The 23,084-nt window shown below is 46.0% G+C and overlaps 1 protein-coding gene across 1 annotated transcript in view; it reads right to left on the bottom strand.

Annotated features, from left to right (window-relative positions):
- LOC148454362 (CUGBP Elav-like family member 3-A) overlaps positions 1-16,260 on the bottom strand; it is a 109,209-nt gene extending 92,949 nt beyond the window's left edge. Inside the window, exon 1 of the mRNA XM_088460978.1 lies at positions 15,759-16,260. Coding sequence (XP_088317104.1) covers positions 15,759-15,903 — 145 coding nt within the window. The 5' untranslated portion in view covers positions 15,904-16,260. The remainder of the gene's footprint in view (positions 1-15,758) is intronic.
- Between the last annotated feature and the right edge of the window lie 6,824 nt (positions 16,261-23,084).

Below are 23,084 nucleotides of genomic sequence, written 5' to 3'. Positions count from 1 at the left end.
GAAGACTTCCTATAGCCTCTATCCTGTGAATGGAAGACTTCCTATAGCCTCTATCCTGTGAATGGAAGACTTCCTATAGCCTCTACCCTGTGAATGGAAGACTCAATATAGCCTCTATCCTGTGAATGGAAGACTCCCTATAGCCTCTATGCTGTGAATGGAGGACTCCCTATAGCCTCTACCCTGTGAATGGAAGACTCAATATAGCCTCTATCCTGTGAATGGAAGACTCCCTATAGCCTCTATGCTGTGAATGGAAGACTCCCTATAGCCTCTACCTTATGAATGGAAGACTCCCTATAGCCTCTACCCTGTGAATGGAAGACTCCCTATAGCCTCTATCCTGTGAATGGAAGACTTCCTATAGCCTCTATCCTGTGAATGGAAGACTTCCTATAGCATCTATCCTGGGAATGGAAGACTCCCTATAGCTTCTATCCTGTGGATTGAAGACTCCCTATAGCCTCATATGGAAGACTCCCTATAGCCTCTACCCTGTGAATGGAAGACTCCCTATAGCCTCTACCTTGTGAATGGAAGATAGCCTCTATCCTGTGAATTCAAGGCTCCCTATAGCCTCTATCCTGTGAATTCAAGGCTCCCTATAGCCTCTCCCCTGTGAATGGAGGACTCCCTATAGCCTCTACCCTGTGAATGGAAGACTCCCTATAGCCTCTATCCTGTGAATTCAAGGCTCCCTATAGCCTCTATCCTGTGAATTCAAGGCTTTCTATAGCCTCTATCCTGTGAATGGAAGACTCCCTATAGCCTCATAATAGGAGCAGACGTGAGGAGTGCAGATCAAAACCGCTTCACTTACCAAACCCCGTAATCTTTCCCCCTGTCTCTCTCCCTCTCTCTCTCCTCCTCTCTCCCTCTCTCCTCCTCTCTCCCTCTCTCCTCCTCTCTCCCTCTCTCCTCCTCTCTCTCTCCCTCTCTCCCTCTCCCTCCCTCCCTCTCCCTCCCTCTCTCTCCCTCTCTCTCCCTCTCTCTCCCTCTCTCTCTCTCCCTCCCTCTCTCTCCCTCCCTCTCCCTCCCTCTCTCTCCCTCCCTCTCTCCCTCCCTCTCTCCCCCTCCCTCTCTCCCTCCCTCTCTCCCCCTCCCTCTCTCCCCCTCTCTCTTCCTCTCTCCCCCTCTCTCTCCCCCTCTCTCTCTTCCTCTCTCTCCCCCCTCTCTCCCTCTCTTTCTCCCCCTCTCCCTCTCTTCCTCGCTCACCCCTCTCCCTCTCCCCCTCTCTTTCTCCCCCTCTCTCCCACTCTTTCCCCCTCTCTCTCTCTCCCTCCTTCTCTCCCCCCTCTTTCTCTCTTTCCACTCCTCTCTTTCTCTTTCCCCCCTCTCTTTCTCTTTCTCCCCCTCTCTCTCTCTCACTCCCTTTCTACCCCTCTCTCCCTCTTTTTCCCCACCTCTCTCCTCCCCTCCCCCTCTCTCCCCCCTCTCTCTCTCCCCCCTCTCTCTCTTCCTCCCCCCTTTCCCTCTCTCTCTCCCCCCTCTCTCCCTCTTTGTCTTTCTCCCCCTCTCTCCCTGTCTCTCTCTCTCCCTTTCTTCCCCCCCTCTCTCTGTATAGTTCATTTTCCAAAATGTTACTTTCTGTAATATTATATCACCATCACGGTTTTTAAGATGGTTGGAAGAACAAGCTACGCATCAGATGTGGGTATTGGAGTGGACGATGAGCTTTTGGAAGAAGTGAACATTGGGCCGGTACAGTCACCACGCACAAGTGAAGACCGCTGCATTTGCGCCATCGTCAGACAATAACAGAAATGCCTTTATGAAGTCAGCACTGAGTTTGGTGGCTGATTGCCGATGCCTGCCGGGAGTAACCACCAGTCTAACTCCACAGATTGCCGGTTGGATGAGGAGACCTTTAAAGCTTTGGCATAAACCCAAAGGTGCCACTCGTCTCGGTCACCCACCTCCATACTGACCATAACATATATCTGATTTCTGTCCTCTCTGAAACATGTCCGGCCTGTGCCGGGGCTCTGACCCTTCTCCTTATTACCCCTAGTTGCCCCTTTGCCCGCTCTGACTAGGACCTGCCTGATACTAGTCTTATCACTGATTGTACCACTGACATCTATGCTGGGCTCACACATGGTGATTCCACCAGTCCTAAGATCACCACATACATGGGATAACAATGATTGCCCAATAAAATCCAGGTAAATGCTGCTGAGACAGTAATGGGGGAGCACCCTGCACTGCCTGTGTGGTAGCACCCTGTGCCAGGAACATTGTGCGACAATGAGCCCATGGGTCAGGTTATCAGACAGATTGTCTTATTCCGGTACTAATCCTGTGCAATGAATGAGGGAAGCAATGCGGCTACTCCAAGGGGGTCTTTACCAATAGGTGATGCTGTGTTGCCTATAGGCGATAGGGGTAGACTGCTATCTGCAGATGGTGCTGTGCTGTCTATAGCAGCCATTTGTTGCCCGTAGATGGTGCTGTGCTGTCTATAGCAGCCATTTGTTGCCTATATTGGGCTCTGTTGCCCGTAGGAAGGTGCTCTGTTGCTTATAGTGGTGATATTTGCCTATAGGTGTTGCTCTGTTGACTATAGGCAGTGATATGTTGCCTACAAAGGGTGCTCTGTTGCCTATAGGTGTTAATATTTTGCTATAGGTGGTGATATGTTGCTCAGTTGCATATAAGGGGCTCTGATATGTTGTCTATAGAAGATGTTCCGTTGACTATACATGGTGATATGTTGCCTATAGGCACTCACAAGTTGCTTATCGCTGGTGATATGTTGCCTATGGGGCTCTATGGTGCTTATTGTGGTCTTCTTTGCCTATAGGCCATGATATGTCTATAGGAAGGGTTCCGTTTACTATACATGGTGATATGTAGCCTATAGACAGCTCTTTTTCCTATAGGCACTGACATGTTGCCTATAGGGGTCTTTTTTGCCTATATGTGATATAGTGGTGATATATTCCCTAAAGGCAATAATATGTTGCCTAGTGGTCATGATATGTTGCTTATAGGAAGCCATATGTTGTGTATAATGATTGTTCGGGTGCCTATAGTTGATGATATTTTGCCTGTAGGGGACATTTTTTGCCTATAATTAGTAGTGTCATTTTGATTATAAGTGGTGGTATGTTGCCTATAGGTTAATCTATTGCCTATTAGTGGTCATATGTTGCTTACAGGAGGGGATATGTTGCCTAGTTTGGGCTCTGTTGCCTATAGGTGGTCATATGTTGCTTATATGTGGTGATATGTTGCCTATAGTGGGCTCTGTTGCCTATAGGTGGTGATCTACTGCCTATCCGTGGTAATATGTTGCCTATAGGTGGTGATATGTTGCCTATAGGTGGTGATATGTTGTCTATATTGGGGTCTGTTGCCTATAGGTGGTGATCTATTGCCTATCCATGGTCACATGTTGCCTACAGGTGGTGATATGTTGCCTATATTGGGCTCTGTTGCCTATAGGTGGTGATCTATTGCCTATCCATGGTCATATGTTGCCTATAGGTGGTGATCTATTGCCTATCAGTGGTGATATGTTGCCTAAAGGTGGTGATACTCTGTTGCATATATAGGTGGTGATATGTTCCATATAGTTTGAGATATTATTTCTATAGGGAGCTCTGTTGACTGTAGGAGGTTATATGTTGCCTATAGGTGGTGATATGTTGCCTATATTGGGCTCTGTTGCCTATAGGTGGTGATATGTTGCCTATATTGGGCTCTGTTGCCTATAGGTGGTGATCTATTGCCTATCAGTGGTCATATGTTGCCTATAGGTGGTGATATGTTGCCTATATTGGGCTCTGTTGCCTATAGGTGGTGATCTATTGCCTATCCATGGTCATATGTTGCCTATAGGTGGTGATCTATTGCCTATCAGTGGTGATATGTTGCCTATAGGTGGTGATACTCTGTTGCATATGTAGGTGGTGAAATTTTCCATATAGTTTGAGATATTATTTCTATAGGGGGCTCTGTTGACTGTAGGAGGTGATATGTTGCCTATAGGTGGTGATCTATTGCCTATCAGTGGTGATATGTTGCCTATATTGGGCTATGTTGCCTATAGGTGGTGATATGTTGCCTATATTGGGCTCTGTTGCCTATAGGTGGTGATATGTTGCCTATATTGGGCTCTGTTGCCTATAGGTGGTGATATGTTGCCTATATTGGGCTCTGTTGCCTATAGGTGGTGATATGCTGCCTATATTGGGCTTTGTTGCCTATAGGTGGTGATCTATTGCCTATCAGTGGTCATATGTTGCCTATAGGTGGTGATATGTTGCCTATATTGGGCTCTGTTGCCTATAGGTGGTTATATGTTCCATATAGTTTGTGATATTATTTCTATAAGGGGCTCTGTTGACTGTAGGAGGTGATATGTTGCCTATGGCTGGTGATCTATTGCCTATCAGTGGTCATATGTTGCCTATAGGTGGTGATATGTTGCCTATATTGGGCTCTGTTGCCTATAGGTGGTGATCTGTTGCCTATATTGGTCTCTGTTGCCTATAGGTGGTGATCTGTTGCCTATATTGGGCTCTGTTGCCTATAGGTGATCTATTGCCCATCCATGGTCATATGTTGCCTATAGGTGGTGATATGTTGCCTATCAGTGGTGATATGTTGCCTAAAGGTGGTGATACTCTGTTGCATATATAGGTGGTGATATGTTCCATATAGTTTGAGATATTATTTCTATAGGGAGCTCTGTTGACTGTAGGAGGTGATACGTTGCCTATAGGTGGTGATCTATTGCCTATCAGTGGTTATATGTTGCCTATAGGTGGTGATATGTTGCCTATATTGGGCTCTGTTGCCTATAGGTGGTGATATGTTGCCTATATTGGGCTCTGTTGCCTATAGGTGGTGATCTATTGCCTATCAGTGGTCATATGTTGCCTATAGGTGGTGATATGTTGCCTATATTGGGCTCTGTTGCCTATAGGTGGTGATCTATTGCCTATCCATGGTCATATGTTGCCTATAGATGGTGATCTATTGCCTATCAGTGGTGATATGTTGCCTATAGGTGGTGATACTCTGTTGCATATGTAGGTGGTGACATTTTCCATATTGTTTGAGATATTATTTCTATAGGGGGCTCTGTTGACTGTAGGAGGTGATATGTTGCCTATAGGTGGTGATCTATTGCCTATCAGTGGTGATATGTTGCCTATAGGTGGTGATATGTTGCCTATATTGGGCTCTGTTGCCTATAGGTGGTGATATGTTGCCTATATTGGGCTCTGTTGCCTATAGGTGGTGATATGTTGCCTATATTGGGCTCTGTTGCCTATAGGTGGTGATATGCTGCCTATATTGGGCTTTGTTGCCTATAGGTGGTGATCTATTGCCTATCAGTGGTCATATGTTGCCTATAGGTGGTGATATGTTGCCTATATTGGGCTCTGTTGCCTATAGGTGGTTATATGTTCCATATAGTTTGTGATATTATTTCTATAAGGGGCTCTGTTGACTGTAGGAGGTGATATGTTGCCTATGGGTGGTGATCTATTGCCTATCAGTGGTCATATGTTGCCTATAGGTGGTGATATGTTGCCTATATTGGGCTCTGTTGCCTATAGGTGGTGATCTGTTGCCTATAGGTGGTGATCTGTTGCCTATATTGGGCTCTGTTGCCTATAGGTGATCTATTGCCTATCCATGGTCATATGTTGCCTATAGGTGGTGATATGTTGCCTATATTGGGCTCTGTTGCCTATAGGTGGTGATCTGTTGCCTATATTGGGCTCTGTTGCCTATAAGTGGTGATATGTTGCCTATATTGGGCTCTGTTGCCTATAGGTGGTGATCTATTGCCTATCCATGGTCACATGTTGCCTATAGTGGTGATATGGTGCCTATATTGGGCTCTGTTGCCTATAGGTGGTGATATGTTCCAAATAGTTTGTGATATTATTTCTATAGGGGGCTCTGTTGACTGTAGGAGGTGATATGTTGCCTATAGGTGGTGATCTATTGCCTATAGGTGGTGATATGTTGCCTATAGTGGGCTCTGTTGCCTATAGGTGGTGATCTATTGCCTATCAGTGGTCATATGTTGCCTATAGGTGGTGATATGTTGTCTATATTGGGCTCTGTTGCCTATAGGTGGTGATATGTTGCCTATATTGGGCTCTGTTGCCTATAGGTGATATGTTCCATATAGTTTGTGATATTATTTCTATAGGGGGCTCTGTTGACTATAGGTAGTGATATGTTGCATATAAGCAGTGATATGTTACCTATAGGCAATGCTCTGATCTCATGGTTAGTGACATGTTGCCTATAGGGAGTGCTGTGTACACACAAGGCTACCGGCCACCCCTTACACCACTATGAATGGAATGGGTATGAAGTCCTGGCGGCTGAATAGCCGCCGGTTCATATCCCGATGCCGACAGCCCGAAGTGAGAAGATCCCGACAGTGCAAGTACCCTATCCCTACCTCTCTCCCCCCCCTAACTCTAGCCCTCGCTCAGTGGTGCCTATCCTCCCCCCCTAGTGCCTAACCCTAACCTCCCCCCGGCGGTGCCTAAGCCAAATCCCCCCTTACCGCACCTTAAACCTAACCCTCCTGGGGGGGGCTAATTCCAATCCTCCCCCCTAGGGATGCCTAACCCTATCCTCCCACCCAAAAAAAAACCTAACCCCACTACGCCCCCTAAACCTAACCACCCCCCCCACGGCTAACGCTAAGGGCGCCCCATACTTACCTCGTTCGGGCTGGCGTCCTTCAGCATCGGGATTAACATCGGCGTCAGTATTGGAATTCGGATATCGGTGTTGAGATGGCCTCGCGCCCGCCAGTCTCGTAACTACATTCCCTATGTACAATAGACCTCACGGCATTAAGCCATTCTCTATGTATGTATTGTGGCCTGGGATCTATGAGGCTACTGCAACCCCTAACGATATACAATGCCCCCAACTCTCACAGTGACATACAATGCCTCCAACTCTCACAGTGATATACAATGCCCCCAACTCTCACAGTGATATACAATGCCTCCAACTCTCACAGTGATATACAATGCCCCCAACTCTCACAGTGATATACAATGCCCCCAACTCTCACAGTGACATACAATGCCCCCAACTCTCACAGTGACATACAATGCCCCCAGCTCTCACAGTGACATACAATGCCCCCAACTCTCACAGTGACATACAATGCCCCCAACTCTCACAGTGATATTTGCTGTTCCTGAAACTACAATTGTCTCTCTGTACAGTTACATCCAGGAGTGTATCTAGGACTGTGATCTCTGTACTATCACATCCAGGACTGTATCTAGGACTGTGCTCTCTGTACTATCACATCCAGGACTGTACAATCACATCCAGGACTGTAACTAGAACCGTGCTCTCTGTACAATCAAATTCAGGACTGTATCTAGGACCGTGCTCTCTGTCCAATCACATCCAGGACTGTATCTAGGACTGTGCTCTCTGTCCAATCACTTCCAGGACTGTATCTAGGACTGTGCTCTCTGTTGAATCACTTCCAGGACTGTATCTAGGACTGTGCTCTCTGTACTATCACATCCAGGACTGTCTCTGTACAATTACATACAGGATTGTATCTAGGACTCTGCTTTCTGTACAGTCATATCCAGGACTGTATCTAAGAATGTACATAGAGCAGGATCACATCCAGGAATGTATCTAGGACTTTGCTCTCTGTACAATCACATCCAGAATTGTATCTAGGACCGTGCTCTCTGTACAATCACATCCAGGACTGTGCTCTCTGTAAAATCTCATCCAGGACTGGATCTAGGACTGTGCTCTCTGTACAGTCACATCCAGGACTGGATCTAGGACTGTGCTACCTGTACAGTCACGTCCAGAATTGTATCTAGGACTGTGCTGTCTGTGCAATCACATTGAGAACTGTATCTAAGACTGTACTCTCACATCCAGGACTTTATCTAGGGTGTGCTCTCTGTACTACCACTACCAGGACTGTGCTTTCTGGACAATCACATCCAGGACTGTATCTAGGACAGTACATAGAGCAGGATCACATCCAGGAATGTATCTAGGACTGTGCTAACTGTACAATCACATCCAGGACTGGATCTAGGACTGTGCTCTCTGTACAATCACATCCAGGACTGGATCTAAAAACTGTGCTCTCTGTCCAATCACTTCCAGGATTGTATCTAGGACTCTGCTCTCTGTACAGTCACATCCTGGACTGTATCTAGGACTGTACACAGAGCAGGATCACATCCAGAATTGTATCTAGGACTGTGCTCTCTGTACAATTACATCCAGGACTGGATCTAGGACTGTGCTCTCAGTACAATCACATCCAGGACTGGATCTAGGACTGTGCTCCCTGTACTCTCACATCCAGGACTTTATCTAGGACTGTGCTCTCTGTACTACCACATCCAGGACTGTATCCAGGACTGTGCTAACTGTACAATCACATCCAGGACTGGATCTAGGACTGTGCTCTCTGTACAATCACATCCAGGAATGTATCTAGGACTGTGCTCTCTGTACAATCACATCCAGGACTGGATCTAGAACTGTGCTCTCTGTACAATCACATCCAGGACTGGATCTAGGACTGTGCTCTCTGTACAATCACATCCAGGACTGGATCTAGGACTGTGCTCCCTGTACAATCATATCCAGGACTATATCTAGAACCGTGCTCTCTGTACAATCACATCCAGAATTGTATCTAGGACCGTGCTCTCTGTACAATCACATCCAGGACTGGATCTAGGACTGTGCTCTCTGTACAATCACATCCAGGACTGGATCTAGGACTGTGCTCCCTGTGCAATCACGTCCAGAATTGTATCTAGGACTGTGTTCTCTGTACAATCACACTGAGAACTGTATCTAGGACTGTACTCTCAGATCCAGGACTTTATCTAGGACTGTGCTCTCTGTACTACCACATCCAGGACTGTGCTCTCTGTACAATCACATCCAGGACTGGATCTAGGACTGTGCTCTCTCTCCAATCACTTCCAGGATTGTATCTAGGACTCTGCTCTCTGTACAGTCACATCCTGGACTGTATCTAGGACTGTACACAGAGCAGGATCTCATCCAGGAATGTATCTAGGACTGTGCTTTCTGTACAAATTACATCCAGGACTATATCTAGGACTGTGCTCTCAGTACAATCACATCCAGGACTGGATCTAGGACTGTGCTCCCTGTACAATCACATCCAGGACTGTATCTAGGATTGTGCTCTCTGGGCCTGATTCAGAGCCGGACGCTATTTGCGCTCGCTCATTCAGAAAAAATGGCCGGATATTTAAATAGAGCGCTCGCTCTTTGCGGTCTGTTGACGCCTTTATGTCTGAACGAGCGAAGGAAACATGCGCTCGCTATTTTTAAAAAAACGCCCCCTGGCCGCTCGCATCCTACGTCCTCTCCGCTATTTATTAGATTAATCGAGTACATCGAAAGGCGTTTGAACTGCTCGTTGTGGTAGGATTTTCCTACCGCTTTGTTAATTATGCACACCCTTAAAATGCCCGTTTTGACCGTTTGGCACGCCTGGGTTCGGATCACCACTCCCCGTTTTCAAGCACCTTCCCCTGTTACCACCCACAAACGCCTCATCCTGTCAATCAAATTAGCAGGCATTCGCTATTTTGCGAGCACACAATCTCCGACCGCAATGACTGGTTCGCGCATGCGTATTACAACCCATATGCATACGCAGTTGTGCGAACATCGCTCGGAGCGAACGAGCGGCCGCTTACGAGCGGCTCTGAATCAGGCCCTCTGTACAATCACGTCCAGAATTGTATCTAGGACTGTGCTCTCTGTACAGTCACATCCAGGACTGGATCTAGGACTGTGCTCTCTGTACTCTCACATCCAGGACTGTATCTAGGACAGTACATAGAGCAGGATCACATTCAGGAATGTATCTAGGACTGTGCTCTCTGTACAGTCACATCCAGGACTGGATCTAGGACTGTGCTCTCTGTACAATCACATCCAAGACTGGATCTAGGACTGTGCTCTCTGTACAATCATATCCAGGACTATATCTAGAACCGTGCTCTCTGTACAATCACATCCAGGACTTTATATAGGACCGTGCTCTCTGTACAATCACATCCAGGACTGTATCTAGGACCGTGCTCTCTGTGCAATCACATCCAGGACTGTATCTAGGACCGTGCTGTCTGTACATTCACATCCAGGACTGTATCTAGGACCGTGCTCTCTGTACTATCACATCCAGGACTGGATCTAGGACTGTGCTACCTGTACAATCATATCCAGGACTATATCTAGAACCGTGCTCTCTGTACAATCACATCCAGGACTTTATATAGGACCGTGCTCTCTGTACAATCACATCCAGGACTGGATCTAGGACTGTGCTACCTGTACAATCATATCCAGGACTATATCTAGAACCGTGCTCTCTGTACAATCACATCCAGGACTTTATATAGGACCGTGCTCTCTGTACAATCACATCCAGGACTGTATCTAGGACCGTGCTCTCTGTGCAATCACATCCAGGACTGTATCTAGGACCGTGCTGTCTGTACATTCACATCCAGGACTGTATCTAGGACCGTGCTCTCTGTACTATCACATCCAGGACTGTATCTAGGACCGTGCTCTCTGTACTATCACATCCAGGACTGTATCTAGGACCGTGCTCTCTGTACAATCACATCCGAACTGTATCTAGGATTGTGCTCTCTGTACAATCACATCCAGGACTGTATCTAGGATTGTGCTCTCTGTACAATCACATCCAGAGTTGTATCTAGGACTGTGCTCTCTGTACTATCACATCCAAGACTGTCTCTGTACAATCACATCCAGGACTGTATCTAGGATTGTACTATCACATCCAGGACCGTGTTCTATGTACAATCACATCCAGGACTGTATCTACATCTGTGCTCTCTGTACAATCACATCCAGGACTGTATCTAGGACTGTGCTCTCTGTACTATCACATCCAGGACTGTATCTAGGACTGTACTCTCTGTACTATCACATCCAGGACTGTGCTCTCTGTACTATCACATCCAGGACTGTATCTACGACTGTACTATCACACCCAGGACTGTGCTGTCTGTACAATCACATCTAGGACTGTATCTAGGACTGTGTTCTCTATACAATTACATCCAGGACTGTTTCTAGGACTGTGGTCTCTGTATAATCACATCCAGGACTGTATCTAGGTGAGTACAGAGAACAGGATCACATCCAGGACTGTCTCTGTACAATCACAAACAGGACTGTGCTGTCTGTACTATCACATCCAGGACTGTATCTAGGACTGTACTATCACATCCATGACTGTGCTGTCTGTACAATCACATGCACGACTGTAACTAGAACCGTGCTCTCTGTACAATCACATCCAGGACTCTATCTAGGACTGTGCTCTCTGTCCATTCACATCCAGGACTGTATCTAGGATTGTGCTCTCTGTACTATCATATCCAGGACTGTCTCTGTACAATTACATACTGGATTGTATCTAGGACTGTGCTCTCTGTACAGTCACATCCAGGATTCTATCTAGGACTGTGCTCTCTGTCCAATCACATCCAGGACTGTATCTAGGACTGTGATCTCTGTCCAATCACATCCAGGACTGTATCTAGGACCGTGCTCTCTGTACAATCACATCCAGGACTGTATCTAGGACAGTACAGAGAGCAGGATCACATCCAGGACTGTACTCTCTGTACTATCACATCCAGGTCTGTATCTAGGACTGTGCTCTCTGTGCTATCACATCCAGGACTGTATCTAGGACTGTACTATCACATCACTACAATAATAAAAATCTACTTACATAAGTCCTGATCCATCTGTATGGTGAGGACTGAGCTCTCTGTACAATCACATCCAGGACTGTATCTAGGACAGTACATAGAGCAGGATCACATCCAGGACTGGATCTAGGACTGTGCTCTCTGTACAGTCACATCCAGGACTGGATCTAGGACTGAGCTCTTTGTACTATCACATCCAGGACTGTTCTCTCTGTACAATCACATCCAGGACTGTATCTAGGACTGTACTATCACATCCAGGACTGTTCTCTCTGTACAATCACATCCAGGGCTGTATCTAGGACCGTACATAGAGCAGGATCACATCCAGGAATGTATCTAGGACTGTGCTGTCTGTACAATCACATCGAGAACTGTATCTAGGACTGTACTCTCACATCCAGGACCTTATCTAGGTCTGTGCTCTCTGTACTATCACATCCAGGACTGTGCTCTCTGTACTATCACATCCAGGACTGTATCTAGGACTGTACTATCACATCACTACAATAATAAAATCTACTTACACAAGTCCTGATCCATCTGTATGGTGAGGACCGTGCTCTCTGTACAGTCACATCCAGGACTGTATCTAGGACCGTGCTCTCTGTACAATCACATCCAGGACTGTATCTAGGATAGTACAGAGAGCAGGATCACATCCAGGACTGGATCTAGGACTGTGCTCTCTGTACAGTCACATCCAGGACTGTATCTAGGACCGTGCTCTCTGTACAATCACATCCAGGACTGTATCTAGGATAGTACAGAGAGCAGGATCACATCTAGGACTGGATCTAGGACTGTGCTCTCTGTACAATCACATCCAGGACTGTATCTAGGACCGTGCTCTCTGTACAATCACATCCAGGACTGGATCTAGGACTGTGCTCTCTGTACAGTCACATCCAGGACTGTATCTAGGACCGTGCTCTCTGTACAATCACATCCAGGACTGGATCTAGGACTGTGCTCCCAGTACAATCACATCCAGGACTGGATCTAGGACTGTGCTCCCAGTACAATCACATCCAGGACTGGATCTAGGACTGTGCTCTCTGTACAATCACATCCAGGACTGGATCTAGGACAGGACATAGAGCAGGATCACATCCAGGACTGGATCTAGGACTGTGCTCTCTGTACAATCACATCCAGGACTGGATCTAGGACTGTGCTCCCTGTACAATCACATCCGGGACTGGATCTAGGACTGTGCGAGAATGAGAAGTGACATTTGTAATGACAGCAATGTACAACCGAGACGCACACACATATTTCTCTATCCAATTATTTACACCAGATTGTGGGAACACCAAGCGATTGCCTTACAGGCAGGGAAATCAGGACAGTCACAATGCACTACAGTACCTACAGCCGCTGTCAGTATGTCATCTACGTAATGATCCCCAATGTACTACCTGCCATCTGCAGGGGCCAGGTCATCGCCCCCAGTCACATCTTCAGCAATTACATAAAGCCATTAAACTGCGTGATCAAATTGTAATGTTAGGAGATGGTCAGAATAAGTCTGTCAGTCTGTTCTTCAGGGGGACCGACGCTGAATTTTATACCGCTTACTAGATCCCCTTGCATGATATTAGTGGTCCCCTCACCCCAGCACTTCACAGGTAACTTGAAACTGGGCCCAAACAATGTAATATGGACCTGATTATAGTCTAGATTGCAGGACACCCCTCAAATATTTCCCCCACTAATATAGATTCTGCCAGTGCCTCATCTCTCCACCCTCTCATGCCATCACTAATGCCACTGCACCCCAATGCCCCAATTTCCAGCATATGCTATCTGTATAAATATAGATGCATTAAGTATAGGCGTTCGACCGTTGATTTAAAATGCCCCCCACCCCATACCCAAAAATAACATCAGATGCCTACTTACAGATACGTAACCCAATATCTACAGACATGCATCTAAGAAAAACCCCGACATTTCCTAACACCTTGTGCACACAGATTTCTTGCAGAGTGAATGTACACTGTAAACCTGTTACTGAACTAACACTTATTATTGCTAAATTATTCACGTCCCCCTCGGTCTATGTTATCCGGCAGGTAGTGTCTGGTGAGTCATCTCATCTTCTACACAAAGACATCCAACAACTGACACAACGACACACCGTGTATGGCCAACACTGTCATGGCAACACTTAGCTGAATGGAAGGTACTCCCAGGAAAGGAGTTATAACAGGCTTAGAGATTAGGGTAGGTTACACACACACACGTCACATGTCCCACAGGATAGTGGGTTCACGATCTTGGTGTCATCTTGCCTGATGCCAGCTAGATCCTTGGGCAAGGGTGGGCCCGCTCATTATCCACCCCTCTCCTAGAAGGTAGGCGTGATACCAGTGTGGGATATATGCCCACCATACCTGGCAGGGAAGATCCTCCTGAGAGGTGTGAATGTCCCACATACCCGCCAGACACCAGATCACCTTTCAATTCCCAGCTTTAATTAAAGTCATGTAACCCCTCTCCTGCCAGCTGGCTCCAGGCCGGCCACTCAACTGCTCTCCAGCAGCCAAGGGGTTAATGATAAAACCACAGGAACCTATTCCTGGAGCCTGGACCGTCCTCATTAGCCCTCAGGATCCGGAGATTGTTGCAGGATTAAGTTGACAGCAGCTCCCCCAGCTATGAGATCCAATAGGATGGCAGGGCATGCTGAAACTTGTTGTTCCACAGCATCTGAACAGTCCCACGCCCCCCAAACCATGTCCACGGAGCCCTGTGGTTATGTTTCAGAGCCCTGGCTTATTTTAAAGACAATGTTTAATAGTTTATAGCAGCCCAGGGGTGTACGCAGCACTGTACATTATTACATCCTATTAAGGCAATATACAGCCAGGGTGGGGGAGACTATAAATGACAGACAGCTGAAAAAAACCCTGGACCAAGGAGCTTACAATCTAGTGGCGAAACAGAAGCCCTGATTTCAGGATGCAATTGTCTGGTCTCAAGAGGGCTTGCAATCTAGTGATACGATGCAAAGCCTTGATCCAAGAATCTCACACTGTATACTATAATGCTCTCGCCCACAAAGCTTACAATCCATTATCGTATATGGAGACACTGTCTTACAGGGGAAGCAGTGAGGAGGATGCTGTGAAGTGACATATACTACAGGCGCTTTCCTGGAGGGAGAAGACTATCAGGGGTGGAAGTTTGGGGATGCGTTACTGTGGCAGAAAGAGGGGCGCTGACAGGTTCTGGCTGAGATTTAGGCCCCTGCTGCCCTTGTAAGCAGACAGTGTCCCCAATACATCCACCTCCCTCCCCAGCTAAGCTTAACCAGTGTAGCTTCATTAAAGTGTTCCTTGATCTCCCCCCCCCCCCTGCCATCTGTCACACCATCTTCCTCAAATATCACACATCACCCTCCCCCACCGCCCAGCTAACACCAGGAGCAATGGGCATTTTATATAAGTCAGCTCACATCTCCTCAATGTCATCCAGCCCCATTGTTCCTCCTCTCCCAGCCTTTGTCTCACTTCCCTTCCACCATGTCTCCTGCCTGCCACATCTGGGAATTGTCCCTCTTCTCTTTGTTACAATCCCTATTTTCCACCCTCTCGCCCTCTGACAATTGCTGCTTCACCTTGGAGGGCACCTGCTACCTCTTCCACCTTCCCACGTCTCCACCCATCCTGCTGACCTTCCTGGAAAATGTGTGTATATATATATATATATATATATATATATATACACATGCACACACACCACACGTATGTGTGTGTGTATAACTATATATATATATATATATATATATATATATATATATATATATATATGTATCTTTATCAGGGCTTCTGAGGGACATGGTGGCTGGGAAGAGGACACAAAGCACATTATCTGCTCATGGTCCAGTTGAGCTGTGAGATGGGCACTTGCATTGTGGAACCCCAGAAACACCCCCCATCCCCCCATGTGTCTTACCTTTGTGGACCCCAGTAAATTTGTCTTTGATGACTGTAAGTTCATAGATTTTCCCAAACTGTTCAAAGATGGGCTTCAGGTCCTTCTCCTCCAGGTTCCGGGGTATCTGCCCAATGAAAAGTTTGATGGCATCTGGTTCCTTCATTGGGGCGAGGTGGGTAGAAGGGAGGGGGTTGCAGAAGGCACTTGAGCCCAAAAAAAAATGCCCAAGGATGCCACTAGCCAACTGTGGATCTCCCCCTGGTGCAGGGAGCCTGGCTCAGCCTGTCCTGCAGGGTCTGGAGGGGTGGTCTCCCTCTGCCAGTAGCCACTCTGGGTAGTAGGTCAGTGCCAGGCCAGCCAGAGAAGTGCCCAGGACAGGGGCAGGTGCTTCTAGTCCCTGGGGGTGGGGAGTTGAATCCTCTCACTGTGTATTTTGGAGAGTGATGGATCAGGACCTCTCCCCCCTCCTCTGGAATCAGCTGCTGCTTCTCCCTGTAGTGAATCTTGAGGTCTGATTCAAAATCTTTTCTTTTCCCAACAAATTTGCCCCCACCCTGCGTGCCCAGTGCCCGCCCCAGCCTGACAAGGGATGATGTCAGAGTGAGGGGCCGGGGAGAAAGAGCCTCTCCCTCCCGCAGACGTACAGCACCCATCTTTTTATAGTGTGTGTTTGACTGTGTGTGTTTAGGGGGGGGGGGGGGGGAGTAGACTTAAGAATGCATCTAGGGTGCACTGTGGTCACTCATTGGATACCACCCTCAGGAGACCCCACACCAGGGCAGTCGCCTACTACAAGGGGCCGGCAGCAAAGCTACACAATCATTGCACTCTTTAGGCTGGACACAGAGAGGCAGATATAGGGCAGATGGCTCCCTGGGACCAGTGTTTGGCTTTTACTGGAGCACTGGGATCGTCTGTCAGAGATAACTGAATGAGGAGGTGGGGGGAGCAGCTTGCCCCCTGAAAAATCTGGGGAGGGGGGAGGGTAATTTGCAGAAGAGCAGGCTGTATGCATGGGATGGGGACTGTTGTTACACCCCCGGGCTGGGAGAGAGGGGGGGCATGTCACACCTGCTCTGCTCCTGCTGTGGGAGCTGACACTTTGCAGACGCTCCCTGCCTTGGCCATTGTTCTGCTGCTCTCCTTGGTGCTGAAGCTCTCAGACTGGGGGAGGGGAGATCAGAGTTTGGATGAGGGGGCAAGGTGTGTGTGATAGGAAGGGGGGGGGGTACGGGGCAACACAAAGGATCCCAGGACACGGGGGTATCTGGGGAGTGGGGTGGGGGATGCATTTCAAGGTGCAGGGCTATTCGGGATTGCCAGGGGGAGGGGGGATGCACGGTTTAACCCTCTGCTTGCTGGAGCGGACTCCTAAAACACAGTAACCCTCTGCTTGCTGGAGCGGACTCCTAAGACACAGTAAGCCTTACTGTCTGCTGGAGCGGACTCCTAGGACACAGTAACCCTTTGCCTGCTGGAGCGGACTTTAGGTAGAGTCTCCGTGCTGGTACAGGAGCTGGAGGTCGCGCAGTATTCTGGGGCTCTGTCCAAGGTGCTGAATCATAGATCTGTGCCTGCCATTCACACTGGTAGCCACAACAATGAGTGTCAGCTCTGTGGGACAGTACCTCATCAGCCTTAATGTACAAGTACATGATGGGAGGATGCACTTCTAGTACTCCAGCTGTGAGAGTAAGCTCTAGGGGACAATGTGTAAGGGGCAGCCACGATGACAGTGAGTGTCAGCTCTGTGGGACAGTACCTATATCTTATACATCAGCCTTTATACACAAGATCATGGCAGTATATACTTCTAATATTCCAGCTATGAGTGTAAGCTCCTGTGGACAAAGTGTAAGGGGCAGACACGACAATGAGTGTCAGTTCTACGGCATAGTATCTTATTACAGAGCCAACTGCACCCTATGCATAGCCTTAATATACAAGTACATGGCAGGATGCACTGCTACTACTCCAGAGTGTAAGCTCCTGGGGACAGGGTGTAAGATAAATCCATTGATCGTTGCGCCATTAGGTTATAAACTTCCTTGGGGCACAATCTCCCATCGTACTGCTAAATTGTCAGCTCTTTTCCATTGATATAAATATTTTGGAAGATTGCGGAGGTTGGGGTTTCGCTCATACAACCAAATTGCAAGATTCTCCTATAACACCGCTAGATTGTAAGCTCTTTTGAACAAGGTCTCCCGTTATATCACCTGATTGCATTGTACTTAGAGCTGCTCACTCTGCTCTGGTGTAGGCCCCTTATAAAGTGACTTTTTGTGATACTACTAGATTGTTAGCTCCTTGGGGCAATCTCTCCAATTGTAAACTCCTCGGAAATGTGTTCCCTTTATAGCAATAGACCAGTAAGGAACCAATGTGACAGATTTTACGACTATGGGGCCTGATTCAGCAAGGATCGCAACTGGGATTAAGCACGCCATCGGCCGATGCGTGCACGATACAGCCACCGCGATCACAGAGACTGCGTAGACCCATCGCAGAGTGACAGGAAGTACCGTTTGGGGGTGGTTGGGGAAACTCAGGCGTGCGAGTGCGTTTGAACACCATTGCAGGGGCGTGCATAAATTAGGCACTGTGGTGCCATACACAGCCTGAGGCCTCATAGCGTGCGCTGAGGTTAGGAATTCCAGAGTAAGGTCAGAGCCTGTACCAGTGTGTGTGAGGCTGCGATGTTACCGATGTTACCGATGGTCTTGCAGTCTTTCTATGTAAAACAGATGTGTGTAAGGTAAAGGGGGCGTCCTTATTTTGCGCTGTGACGGCATAGCGATCGCAGAGGATTAGCATACTATCGCAGTGAGACTGCATGCGTAATCACTATTGCGATCACAGTTACGATCTGTAATTAATCAGGCTCATGCTTTCTGAATGGAGATTCTATTTTCTCCCTATGATCACACTAAATTGTCACGTGTGTACGTGTGTGCAAGTGTAAGCTTCACTTCATTAGATTGTAAGCTCCCAGGGCCACCTACATTCTGTGCATGGTTTTGTACAATTATGTAGTGTTTGCCCACAGTATAATTGTACAGTACAGCATTACATAAAGTGCTTTATAACTAATACTAATAATTACCTTGGGCAACCCAGATCCCACAGCTACAGGAGCAATTACTGGGGGATGAATATGATGATGTCCCAGGTGCAGGATTCCTGCTGGTGCCAGGACCGTATTCCCAAATATACGTCTTCCAAGCAGGGTCCCCGCGACTGATCTGTGACATTACCTAATACACATGACATGAGGAGAAGGTCCTGTATGGTAATCCTCTGTGCAGTGTTGGGGAAAGGTAACTGGTCATGTGACATATAATATGTTACACACATTGCATGTAATACCTTACTGTGACACCCGTGTGCTACATGTAATACCTTACTGTGACACCGTAATACTACATGTAATAGTTTACTGTGACACCCGTGTGCTACATGTAATACCTTACTGTGACACTGTAATACTATATGTAATACCTTACTGTGACACCGTGTGCTACATGTAATACCTTACTGTGACACCCATGTGCTACATGTAATACCTTACTGTGACACCTGTGTGCTTCATGAAATACCTTACTGTGACACCCATGTGCTACATGTAATATTTTACTGTGACACTGTAATACTACATGTAATACCTTACTGTGACACCGTGTGCTACATGTAATATTTTACTGTGACACTGTAATACTACATGTAATACCTTACTGTGACACCCGTGTGCTACATGTAATACCTTACTGTAACACCGTAATACTACATGTAATACCTTACTGTGACACCCGTGTGCTACATGTAATACCTTACTGTGACACCCGTATGCTACATGTAATACCTTACTGTGACACCGTAATACTACATGTAATACCTTACTGTGACACCCGTGTGCTACATGTAATACCTTACTGTGACACCGTAATACTACATGTAATACCTTACTGTGACACCGTAATACTACATGTAATACCTTACTGTGACACTGTAATACTACATGTAATACCTTACTGTGACATCTGTGTGCTACATGTAACACCTTACTGTGACACCCGTGTGCTACATGTAATACCTTACTGTGACACCTGTGTGCTTCATGTAATACCTTACTGTGACACTGTAATACTACATGTAATACCTTACTGTGACACCGCAATACTACATGTAATACCTTACTGTGACACCCGTGTGCTTCATGTAATACCTTACTGTGACACCGTAATACTACATGTAATACCTTACTGTGACACCCGTGTGCTACATGTAATACCTTACTGTGACACCCGTGTGTTTCATGTAATACCTTACTGTGACACCATAATACTATATGTAATACCTTACTGTGACACCGTAATACTACATGTAATACCTTACTGTTACACCCGTGTGCTTCATGTAATACCTTACTGTGACACTGTAATACAACATGTAATACCTTACTATGACACCGTAATACTACATGTAATACCTTACTGCGACACCCATATGCTTCATGTAATACCTTACTGTGACACTGTAATACTACATGTAATACCTTACTGTGACACCCGTATGCTACATGTAATACCTTACTGTGACACCTGTGTGCTACATGTAATACCTTACTGTGACAACCGTGTGCTACATGTAATACCTTACTGTGACACCCGTGTGCTTCATGTAATACGTTAATGTGACACCCATGTGCTACATGTAATACCTTACTGTGACACCCATGTGCTACATGTAATACCTTACTGTGACACCATAATACTACATGTAATACCTTACTGTGACACCCATGTACTACATGTAATACCTTACTGTGACACCCGTGTGCTTCATGTAATACCTTACTGTGACATTGTAATACTACATGTAATACCTTACTGTGACACAGTGTGCTACATGTAATATTTTACTGTGACACTGTAATACTACATGTAATACCTTACTGTGACATCTGTGTGCTACATGTAATACCTTACTGTGACACTCGTGTGCTACATGTAATACCTTACTGTGACACCCGTGTGCTTCATGTAATACCTTACTGTGACACTGTAATACTACATGTAATACCTTACTGTGACACCGTAATACTACATGTAATAGTTTACTGTGACACCCGTGTGCTACATGTAATACCTTACTGTGACACTGTAATACTACATGTAATACCTTACTGTGACACCCATGTGCTACATATAATACCTTACTGTGACACTCGTGTGCTACATGTAATACCTTACTGTGACACCCGTGTGCTTCATGTAATACCTTACTGTGACACTGTAATACTACATGTAATACCTTACTGTGACACCGTGTGCTACATGTAATACCTTACTGTGACACCCATGTGCTACATGTAATACCTTACTGTGACACCTGTGTGCTTCATGAAATACCTTACTGTGACACCCATGTGCTACATGTAATATTTTACTGTGACACTGTAATACTACATGTAATACCTTACTGTGACACCGTGTGCTACATGTAATATTTTACTGTGACACTGTAATACTACATGTAATACCTTACTGTGACACCCGTGTGCTACATGTAATACCTTACTGTGACACCGTAATACTACATGTAATACCTTACTGTGACACCCGTGTGCTACATGTAATACCTTACTGTGACACCCGTATGCTACATGTAATACCTTACTGTGACACCGTAATACTACATGTAATACCTTACTGTGACACCCGTGTGCTACATGTAATACCTTACTGTGACACCGTAATACTACATGTAATACCTTACTGTGACACCGTAATACTACATGTAATACCTTACTGTGACACTGTAATACTACATGTAATACCTTACTGTGACATCTGTGTGCTACATGTAATACCTTACTGTGACACCCGTGTGCTACATGTAATACCTTACTGTGACACCTGTGTGCTTCATGTAATACCTTACTGTGACACTGTAATACTACATGTAATACCTTACTGTGACACCGTAATACTACAAGTAATACCTTACTGTGACACCCGTGTGCTTCATGTAATACCTTACTGTGACACCGTAATACTACATGTAATACCTTACTATGACACCGTAATGCTACATGTAATACCTTACTGTGACACCCGTGTGCTACATGTAATACCTTACTGTGACACCCGTGTGCTTCATGTAATACCTTACTGTGACACCGTAATACTACATGTAATACCTTACTGTGACACCCGTGTGCTACATGTAATACCTTACTGTGACACCCGTGTGTTTCATGTAATACCTTACTGTGACACCATAATAATATATGTAATACCTTACTGTGACACCGTAATACTACATGTAATACCTTACTGTTACACCCGTGTGCTTCATGTAATACCTTACTGTGACACTGTAATACTACATGTAATACCTTACTATGACACCGTAATACTACATGTAATACCTTACTGCGACACCCATATGCTTCATGTAATACCTTACTGTGACACTGTAATACTACATGTAATACCTTACTGTGACACCCGTATGCTACATGTAATACCTTACTGTGACACCTGTGTGCTACATGTAATACCTTACTGTGACACCCGTGTGCTACATGTAATACCTTACTGTGACACCCGTGTGCTTCATGTAATACGTTAATGTGACACCCGTGTGCTACATGTAATATTTAACTGTGACACCCATGTGCTACATGTAATACCTTACTGTGACACCCATGTGCTACATGTAATACCTTACTGTGACACCCATGTACTACATGTAATACCTTACTGTGACACCCGTGTGCTTCATGTAATACCTTACTGTGACATTGTAATACTACATGTAATACCTTACTGTGACACCGTGTGCTACATGTAATATTTTACTGTGACACTGTAATACTACATGTAATACCTTACTGTGACATCTGTGTGCTACATGTAATACCTTACTGTGACACTCGTGTGCTACATGTAATACCTTACTGTGACACCCGTGTGCTTCATGTAATACCTTACTGTGACACTGTAATACTACATGTAATACCTTACTGTGACACCGTAATACTACATGTAATAGTTTACTGTGACACCCGTGTGCTACATGTAATACCTTACTGTGACACTGTAATACTACATGTAATACCTTACTGTGACACTGTGTGCTACATGTAATACCTTACTGTGACACCCATGTGCTACATGTAATACCTTACTGTGACACCTGTGTGCTTCATGAAATACCTTACTGTGACATCTGTGTGCTACATGTAATATTTTACTGTGACACTGTAATACTACATGTAATACCTTACTGTGACACTGTGTGCTACATGTAATATTTTACTGTGACACTGTAATACTA

Source organism: Taudactylus pleione, unplaced genomic scaffold (genome assembly GCF_031769625.1).
Source record: "Taudactylus pleione unplaced genomic scaffold, aTauple2 ptg000997l, whole genome shotgun sequence".
Classification (NCBI taxonomy): domain Eukaryota; kingdom Metazoa; phylum Chordata; class Amphibia; order Anura; family Myobatrachidae; genus Taudactylus; species Taudactylus pleione.
Note: the sequence above shows the minus strand (reverse complement) of the source record. Positions and strands in the feature narration are given on the sequence as shown.